The sequence below is a fragment of the Cebus imitator genome, unplaced genomic scaffold, assembly GCF_001604975.1.
Source record: "Cebus imitator isolate Cc_AM_T3 unplaced genomic scaffold, Cebus_imitator-1.0 Scaffold359, whole genome shotgun sequence".
Classification (NCBI taxonomy): Eukaryota; Metazoa; Chordata; class Mammalia; order Primates; family Cebidae; genus Cebus; species Cebus imitator.
This window is the reverse complement of record NW_016107674.1, coordinates 1,462,621-1,472,495: the sequence shown is the minus strand read 5'-3', so window position 1 is coordinate 1,472,495 and position 9,875 is coordinate 1,462,621. Positions and strand designations below refer to the sequence as shown.

General features: G+C 44.3%; 1 protein-coding gene across 1 annotated transcript in view; it reads right to left on the bottom strand.

The window, feature by feature from the left end:
* RNGTT (RNA guanylyltransferase and 5'-phosphatase) overlaps positions 1 to 7,136 on the bottom strand; it is a 347,127-nt gene extending 339,991 nt beyond the window's left edge. Inside the window, exon 1 of the mRNA XM_017506810.2 lies at positions 6,759 to 7,136. Within this exon, the coding sequence (XP_017362299.1) occupies positions 6,759 to 6,822 (64 nt within the window). The 5' untranslated portion in view covers positions 6,823 to 7,136. The remainder of the gene's footprint in view (positions 1 to 6,758) is intronic.
* Between the last annotated feature and the right edge of the window lie 2,739 nt (positions 7,137 to 9,875).

The following is a 9,875-nucleotide window of genomic DNA, read 5'->3' as shown; positions in this document are numbered from 1 at the left end:
ACCAGGATGGTCTCGATCTCTTGACCTCGTGATCCACCCGCCTCGGCCTCCCAAAGTGCTGGGATTACAGGCTTGAGCCACCGCTCCCGGCCACCTGAAATCTATTAACTCAGAAGGAAGAAAAAAGAATTCTTCAGAAAATAAAGCTTGGCCTTGTTTCCAGGGGCTCTCTCTCAGTGCCAGTCTGGTTTCAGTAGAGAAGGTGACTTCACAGGGGAACAGATTATATGTAGTTAGTACCATTTCTTTCTAATTCAGGAAAATTATGAACTTATAGTAATAGTAAAGTGAATCCTGATATTTACAATAAAAAATTTGAACAGCCATAACATTTTCCTCAATATGCAAAATATCAAAGAAATTACTGTGGTGGTTAATACTGAGTGTCAACTTGATCAGATTGAAGGACTGCAAAGCATTGAACCTGGGTCTGGAGGGTGTTGCCAAAGAAGATTAACATTTGAGTCAGCGGGCTGGAAAAGGGAAACGCACCCTTAATCTGGGTGGGCACCATCTAATCAGCTGCCAATGTGACTACAATATAAAGCAGGCAGAAAAACATGAAAAGACTTGACCGGGCTAGGCTCCCAGCCTACATCTTTGTCCTGTGCTGTATACTTCCTGTCCTCGAACACCGGACTCCAAGTTCTTCAGTTTTGGGATTCAGACTGGCTCTCCTTGTTCCTCAGTTTGCAAACAGCCTATTGTGGGGCCTTGTGATTGTGTGAGTTAATAGTTTTTTAATAAACTCCCCTTGACATGTATGTGTGTATGTATGTATACGTGTGTGTGTGTATGTGTGTGTGTGTGTGTATCCTATTAGTTCTGTCCCTCTAGAGAACACTATTACACAATAAGTACAAATTACTTTTTTTTTTTTTGAGATGGAGTCTCAGTGTCACCCAAGCTGGAGTGTAGTGGCACAATCTCAGCTCACTGCAACCTCTGCCTCCCGAGTTCAAGTGATTCTCCTGCCTCAGCCTCCCAAGTAGCTGGGACTACAGGTGTGCACCACCATGCCCGGCTACTTTTTGTGTTTTTAGTAGAGACAGGGTTTCACCACGTTGGCCAGGATAGTCTTGAACTCCTGGCCTCAAGTGATCCTCCCGCCTCAGCTTCCCAAAATGCTAGGATTACAGGCATCAGCCACCACACCCAGCTTAAGTACAAATTAATTTTATAATCTAAAAAAATTAGAAAAAAATAGTAAAAAACAGAAATGTGTGCGTAATTCCTATTTCTCACTAAAGTTCCCAAGAATATACCTAGTGTATCTTCCTCTCCTACTGTAAAATATTGCTAATCCTGCACCTCCCAAAGACATAATGTGGCATAAACACTTCCAAGACACAGAGAGAGAATTTAGGACAATTCAGAGAAACTGGCTAGGTGCAGTGGCTCATGCCTATAATCCCAGCACTTTGGGAGACCGAGGTGGGTAGATCACTTGAGCTCAGGAGTTCAAGACCAACCTGAGCAAAATGGCGAAACCCCATCTCTACAAAAAATTAGCTGGGCGTTGTGGCTTGCACGAGTAGTTGGAGCTACTTGGTGGGCTGAGGCAGGGGGATTGCTTGAGCTCAGGAAGTCGAGGCTGCAATGAGCTGTGCCACTGCACTGTAGCCTGCCCAGCGAAGTGAGAGTCCATCTCAAAAAAACAGGAGAAAATTCAGAGAAATTTATCAAGAATTCTACATAATATTTACTTTCCTTTCTAATAAGCATCACGAGCCAACCCAGTTTGGTTGTCTGGAGGGGTTCTCCCCAGGGACCACAGTTAATCAGATAGGTAAGTTTAGTGACTCAGTCACGATAATTAACAGTCTAGTTTTGGGGGCCAAAATATTCCAATACAATAAAAAAGAAAAACTTTTTACTCCTGACTCTCTTAATTCCCAGCAAAGTGGGGGGCCAGAGGGCATACAACTCCATTTCTTAGAGAGTTATGTATAAAACTGCCTGGAGCTTAGCATAGTGCTATCTACCCACAGTTAGTGCCACATTTGTCCCATTTATCTAACGATAAGTCACTATTCTATTTGTCATCGCTATCTTGCAAATGTTATATTAAAATTCTGATTTTCAAAAAATCCAATTTGCAAAATGGTTTTCTTTTTTTTTCTTTTTTTGAGATAGCATCTTGCCCTGTTGCCCAGGCTTGGAGTGCCATGGGGCAATCTTAGCTTGCCGGGACTACAGGCTCACACAACCGAGCCTAGTTAATTTTTGTATTCTTTTGTAGACATGGGGTTTCATCATGCTGCCCAAGCTGGTCTCAAATTCCTGAGCTCATAATCCTCCTACCTTGGCGTCTCAAAGTGCTGGGATTACAGGCGAAAGACACTGCACCCAACAACTGTTTTTCTAATCAGAAATAAAAAATGTTGTTGGAAACAGATGCTCAGTGCCACAAAGAAAAATTAGCACTGAGACAAAGGATCTTTCAGCAACGTAATTTTTACTTCCTGGACTGCAAGAAGAGTACTATCACTAGCCATCTTGCCACGAGAGTACAATGAACAAAGGAAAACCACACAAATTTATCCCTTATGCATTTGGGATTGTCCTTACTGCTGTGTTTGATTTCCGTTGGCTAGAGCCAGACCTTACAATTTAAACTAAAACCCAATTGGCTAACAACTTAAAACTTTTCTAAACCAGTAAAAGCAAGGGAGAGGTGGGACATGCCTGTGAGCATGTTCAGCACAGATATACCGGTTAAAGCACAAGGACATAGACTGTACTACGTGCCTGTAAGCATGGCATGTCTAACAGCTACATAGGATAGGGCTTAACAAAGAGTTATTATTAGCACACTTATGATTTATCCTTTAACAAGAAAGGAAACTTTAAAAAGGAACTTTTCTACTTCCCACAAATGTTCACTTTTACAAGAACTTCTATAGTATTTTGTTTTCCTCACAAATCAGCATAGCAAATAACTCTAATGAAGGGATCCAGGAAATATGCTTCAAGTCTAGAAAAGAAGCCAGATATCTGCTTTCTCTAGAAAGTTATGCACAAACCTTTAAAGCAAAGCTAGGTTTAGGGGTTTGTTCATAACTATACAGAAAAAATCATAAGGATTATATACTAAGTTGGAGATGGTACAGAAAACGAAGTCAAAATGCCTAGAGAGTAAGACCTATGAAGACAACTATAAAGAATTGTGATCAATTTGAAGAAAAAAGCACAAGTTTTATCAAGTATAAGTGTTTTCATTACAACTGAAAATGCATATAAAAATGGTTAGAACATGAAGAACATTATTTCATTTTTCTTGAAAAGATGTCTTCACACTAATCACACTTGCTTAGACTAAACTGCGTTTCTTTCAATAACACTTTTATCTATTATTTATATAGCTTTATACAAAATGAGGATTTTATACAAAATGGAAAGAAAAGCTGATGAACCAGAAGCATCAGACAACCTGAACAAAAAGTGACCAAAGAATCTCCTCTTCCAATAATTTTAAATAATTGGGTATCCGTAGCTTACTATAAACCCCTTTATTTTTTGTTTCAAAACTTTACTAAAAGTTAGGTTTGAAACAAAATAAAGGGATTTATTTTTGGTAAAGGTAAAAATTCTTTGGTAAAAGCAATTAGTTAAAGTTAGTTAAACTTTAAAACTTTCACCCTTCAAAAGAAAAGAGAATGAAAAGGCAAGCCACAGACGAGAAAGGATTTGCAAAAGCACATATTCAACAAATGACTTGTATTTACAATACAGTCATGCCCCACATGTTGACATTTCAGTCAAGGACAGGCTGAATAAATGATGATGGTCTGTAAGATTATACTGGAACTGACTTATATAGGGGTGTGTCTTATTTTTTTTGTTTTGAGACAGTCTTGCTCTGTCACCCAGGCTAGAGTGCAGTGGCATGATCTCAGCTAAGTGCAACCTCCACCTCCCCTATTCAAGCAATTCTCATGCCTCAGCCTCCAGAGCAGCAGAAACTATGCCACGCCCAGGTAATTTTTGCCTTTTTTTTTTTTTTTTTTTTAAGAGACAGGATCTCACTGTCATCTGCCCAGCTGGAATACAGTGGCCAGTCATAGCTCACTGCAGCCTCAAACTCCTAGGCTCAAGAGATTCTCCTGCCTCAGCCTCCTGAGTGGCTGGGCACACCACCACTCCTGGCTAATTGTTTCATTTTGTTGTAGAAACAGGTCTTGCTATGTTGCCCAGGCTGGTCTCAATTCTCCTGCCTCAGGCTCCCAAAGAACTGAGATTATAGGTGTAAGCTACCACACCCAGTCCCATTTCTTATCTTTTATACAGTATTTTTACCATACCTTTTCTGTTTGCATATGTTTAGATACACAAATACCGCTGTGTTAAAATTACTAAAGTATTCAGGACAGTAACATGTTGCACAGCTTTGTAGCCCAGGTATACTACCACACCTAGGCTATATGGCATAGCAACTGGCTACACCATGGTTATACCATGGAGGATTGTGTAAATACACTTCATGATATTCACACAACAATGAAATCAGCTAAGTGATGCATGAGTATACAGACGAAATTCAAACTACTTAAATATCAGCAAAAAACTTGGACACTTCACAAAAGAAGATGTATGAATAGCCAAAAAGCACATGAAAAGATGCTCAACTTGGAACCAAAATAAGATATCACTACCCATCTATTACAATGGCTAAAATTAAAAAGACTGATCATATCAAGTGTTGCAGAGGATGTGGGGCAAATGAGACTCTCATACATTGATGGTGGGACTATCAAATGCTACCACTTTGGGAAAGAGGTTGGCCGTTTCTTAAAATTCTTAAAACATACACCCACCATATGATGCAGCCATTCCTCTCCTAGAGATTTACATGAGAGAAATGAAAGTACATGTCCATACAAAGAATTGTACATGAATGTTCAGAGCAAGTTTATTTGTAATAGCCAAAACCTGGAAACAACCCAAATGGCCATCAACAGATGAACAGGTAAGCAAATTGTAGTACCCCCAGAACAATGGACTACTACTCTGCAATAAAAAGGAATAAACTATTGATAGATGCACTATCTGGATGAGTATCAAAATAATTACGCTGAGTGAAAGAAGCCACACACACTTTCTTCCACCCCAAAACTACTTACTATATGTTTCCATTTATTTAAAAATTTCTAGCCAGGCGCGGTGGCTCAAGCCTGTAATCCCAGCACTTTGGGAGGCCGAGGCGGATGGATCACGAGGTCAAGAGATCGAGACCATCCTGGTCAATATGGTGAAACCCCGTCTCTACTAAAACTACAAAAAATTAGCTGGGCATGGTGGCGTGTGCCTGTAGTCCCAGCTACTCAGGAGGCTAAGGCAGGAGAATTGCTTGAACCCAGGAGGCGGAGGTTGCGGTGAGCCGAGATCGCGCCATTGCACTCCAGCCTGGGTAACAAGAGCGAAACTCCGTCTCCAAAAAAAAAAAAAAAAAAAAAATTCTAGAAAATGCAAACTAATCTACAATTATAGAAAGCAGGTCAGTGGCTGCCGAACAGGGAGGGATTTAAAAAGGGGCAGGAGGAAACTTTGAGGGGTGATGGTTTTATGGGGGAGTTTCCCAGGAGAGAGCTGTATTTGTGTATATATAGTCAAATTTATCCAACTGTATGCTTTAAAGCTTATTGTACTCAAACTCAATAAAGATGAAAAAAATCTGCAAGAAAAATGATTTAGAAAAACAAAAACCTGGCCGGGCAGGGGGGCTAGGGCCTGTAATCCCAACACTTTGGGAGGCCGAAGTGGGGGAAACGCTTGAGTCCAGAAGTTCAAGACCAGCCTGGGCAATATAGTGAAACTCCTCTCTACAAAAAATAAACAAAAAAAATTATGTCCGGGCATGATGGCTCACGTCTATAATCCCAACACTTTGGGAGGCCGAGGCAGGCAGAACACTTGAGGCCAGTAGCTGGAGGCCAACCTAGCCAGTATGGTTGAAACCCCGTCTCTACTACTAAAAATACAGAAATTAGCCAGGCGTGGTGGCACGCACCTGCTCCTTGGGAAGCTGAGGCAGTGAGCCGAGATCACGCCACTGCACTCCAGCATGGGCGACAGAGCGAGACTATATCTCAAATAAATATATATATATATACATATACATATTTTTTTAATAAATAAACAAAAAATTAGCTGGGTGCGGTGGCAGGCACCTTGTAGTCCCAGCTATTTGGGAGGCCGAGGTGGGAGGATAGCTTGAGCCCGAGAGGCTGAGTTGCAGTGAGTCGTGATCGTACCATTGCGCTGCAGCCTGAGCGACAGAGACCCTGTTTCACAAAAAAAAATTCGAAACAAAAATACCCTCCAGATTCTCAGTCTGCTTGACCCCATTTCACCGTTGGGAACCGCCCCTTCCCCTCCTTAACCCTCCTCCATCTCAAGACTGACACTCATCCCTTCTTTCGAGGGGAAGGTCGAACCCTAAAACGTTCGCAAACTACTAAGACTCAAAGTACGCCCACTGTATTCCTGGATCCTCACCTCCTGCCACCAACCTCCTGTCTACCTTCGCATTCGCACAGTTAGACTTGCAGGAATAGGACAAGTGCCACCCATCCGCCGACCATCCCCTCACGTTCATGTTCCCAAACATTCGTACACGAAGCTTAGTCCGACGGAGCATATCCCGCTCCTGAAACACCACTAACCGGCACAGAACCACCGAAACCTGAGCTCCACAGTCGTCCCACCCCCGGGCACGTCGGAGTGTGGGGATTCGAACACCCCCCAGTCCAGGTTACCTGCCACCGGCTGGCCGCGCCGCGGACAGTTCAGCCACCGCGGCGGGATCTTGTTGTGAGCCATGTCTTGGGGCCGCGCAGAACTGCCCTCCTTCACCAACGTTCGCCGCGCCTTTCCAGCAGCCTCCCCGCGGTCAGGTGCGCACCAGGGTCCGACACTCGAATCGCAGCGGTAATCCGAATTCCAGCCGCTCCAATCGAGGAAACGTCAGGGGCGGCGCGCCACTTTCATTCAGGATCAACTGCACAGCTCCAGAAGAACCCACAATGCACCGCGACTTCCGCCCCCCCATGGCCCCGCCCCCTTCTTTCCGAGGTCAGAGGTAAAGAAGAGGAAGCTCTGCGGAAGGATAGCAAGGAGTTAAGAGTGAGACGAATGGGAGGAGCGGGCCTTCTCTCGCCCCGCCCCGGCCCTCTCCACGGACGCGCCAGTGCGCGCCTAGTTCGCCTTTGCGCATGTGCAATTGCCCAAGGACCGAACTCCGAGGGACGAAGCGAATGTTTTTTCCTCATCCAGACAACCTAGAGAAAACCAAAAAAGAGCGAAGCCAAGCCACCTTTCATGCGTAGACTGCCTACCACTTCCATAAAGGCATCTGTTTTACTGATGAAAGAGGCCTTCCCAGCGTTACCACAGCTCAGACTTGGCGTCCCGGCCGAATCTGAGTTTGGGAATTAGGGAACGTTGTTCAAGGGAACAAGTCGTAGGAGAATTCTAAGGGCGTGAGATTGGAGTACCAGAAACGGGGGATTTTTCTTTTGGTGAATACTTAATAAGGATCTATGAAGCATCTGATATTAATTCCAAAAGACTTAGAGTTTTCTTTTTACGTTTCTGGAGCTAAGTTTCAAAGCATTCTGGGGAGTTTGAGAGGGCCCATGTCTCCAAAAAAGTTGCTAATTAGTGTGTATAATTGACAAAGACAGGAATTGCTCAGTGGAAAACCTCTTAGTGGCGCTGTTCTCCTTTGCCCAGCAAATGAACAGTCCCTTTTATTTTCCCTTCGAGTTCAGCAGAGGTGCTTGGAAGCATTTTATAAATGCTGTCCTTTAATGAGTCTTTTCTTCGTTGCCGGGTTAAAGTGTTCAATATAAAGCTGGGTGATGGCGAATCAATTATAATGTAGTTTGGCTTTAAACACCAAATGCTATATTGGAACTGCAAGAGCGTAAGGCTGCAAGGAATACATTTTTAAAGCGTTGGTGGGGAACTTTCTGGAAAGCTCAAGCCCTTGAATGCCTGGACCCCCTCAATAAGAGTCCCATAAGTACAGTCGGTCCGACAGCAGTCTCCCTGGGGCAGCCTGACTTAGGTCACACTTCTGGTCTGTCCTGCTGTTGCATCTGCTCAGAACTGTTAGTGAAGGTGTCTCTCCTCCCCTGACAGCAAGATAATACCCAGTTTCCTTTAAGGCCATCAGTCTATCCAAATAATCTCCAATTAATTCCCTTTTCTGCTGGTAGAGTGTATACCATGCCCAAAGTGGTAAAACCTTCCATCCCCAGACCCCCTCCGAGGATGGGAAAGGTGAGCCTAATCCTGGAAGAGTATCTTACCTTCCCCTTCTGAGGATGACTCCCCTTCCCATACACACTGTGTCCATCCAGTAGTTCAGCCCTAGGCACAAGAAGGCTTCATACCACTGGCGAGCAACTGTTATTGGCTCTAAGGCAGCACTGTGCACGGGAGTTTTATTCCGCTATCCAGTTATGCCCTCTCCATACTCTGCCACAGAAATGGGAGGACCCTTGTGGCTATCTTTTGACCACAGCAGAGGGTAGAGTAGGAGAGTCAGCATCCTGATGAGTGGGCAGTTTCTCTCTGCCTGCCAGGAATGCCTTGCCTGATGGGTGTTTCTGCCTATATTGCTCCTAGTCCCAAGTCTCTACTGCTTTGTGAGAAGAAAAATAGATGGCCAAAGATAGACCAACATGATTCCTCCCCTGCTTCCTGGAACCCCTGACTCACCCTCCCAGATATGTCTTGGTCTCCTCTTTATTGGATGTAGTTTCTCTTCATTGGTGAATCTTACATCATATATCCATTTTGCCCATAAGGAAGAGTGTGTAAATGTAAAAAAATAAGATTGAACCTTCTCTTTTGGCAAAAGAGAGAGATCTTACCTGTCTTCCCTTTTCCTAGGACATTTCCTTGAGAAAACTTGTATTTATTAATCCTTCCTCTTCACTTTGATATGTAGTTAAACCTTTTGTTTTGGAGACAGGGTCTCACTCTCTCACCCAGGCTGGAGTGCATTGGGCATGATCAGGGCTCACTGCAACCTCAACCTCCCAAGCTCAAGCAATCCTCTCGCCTCAGCCCCCAAGGAGCTGGGACTACAGGTGCATGCCACCACACCCCACTGAATTTTTATACTTTTTTTGTAGAGGCAAAGGTCTCGTTATGTTGCCCAGGCTGATCTGGAACTCCTGGGCTTATGCAGTTCTCCCACCTCGGCCTCCCAAAGTGCTAAGACAGCAAGGTGGGAAGGATTCCCTGGCAGAACCTCCTACACTGTGCTGGGAGGAATACACATTGGGGTTGAGCCTTAGGAAATTTGTGCCTTTTGCTGGGGGAGTAGCCTGGCCCCTCCTTTTCCTGGGTGGAACCTGGGATTCAGTCTGAAAGGCAGGAAGCACTCTGGCTTTGGGGAGATCCCTGTTTCCCTTTTTTTCTTTTTGCCCAATAAATTCCACTCTTAGTATTTCGTGGCCATGTGACAAGGACCTGGCTCTTAGCTGAACTAAGGGGAAAGTCCTAAGGGCTTTGGCGCCCAGTGTGGGGCTTGAGAAGGGATGAGTGAAATGGTGACTCAAAACTTCTCACTGTCATTTCTAAGCCTTTTCATGTGTGGACTTCTGAGGGTAGGGAAACCATGTTCCCACCCCGGTTGCTCCCTGGGGTCAGCGGCCTTTCCATGAACTTTCCCTTCCTTTTTCAGGAAGAATTGGCAAGCCACAGCTCCTCACTCCCTCTCCTCTCCCACTGGAGCTGGAGAATGTCACATGTCCACAGCATCTTCCCCTTTCCTGGCCAAGGGGTTCAACTCCTTGGACAGTAATTAAGCTTCTCCCTGGTAGAGGAACCATTTGATTAAGAATAAGAGGCATCTGTGA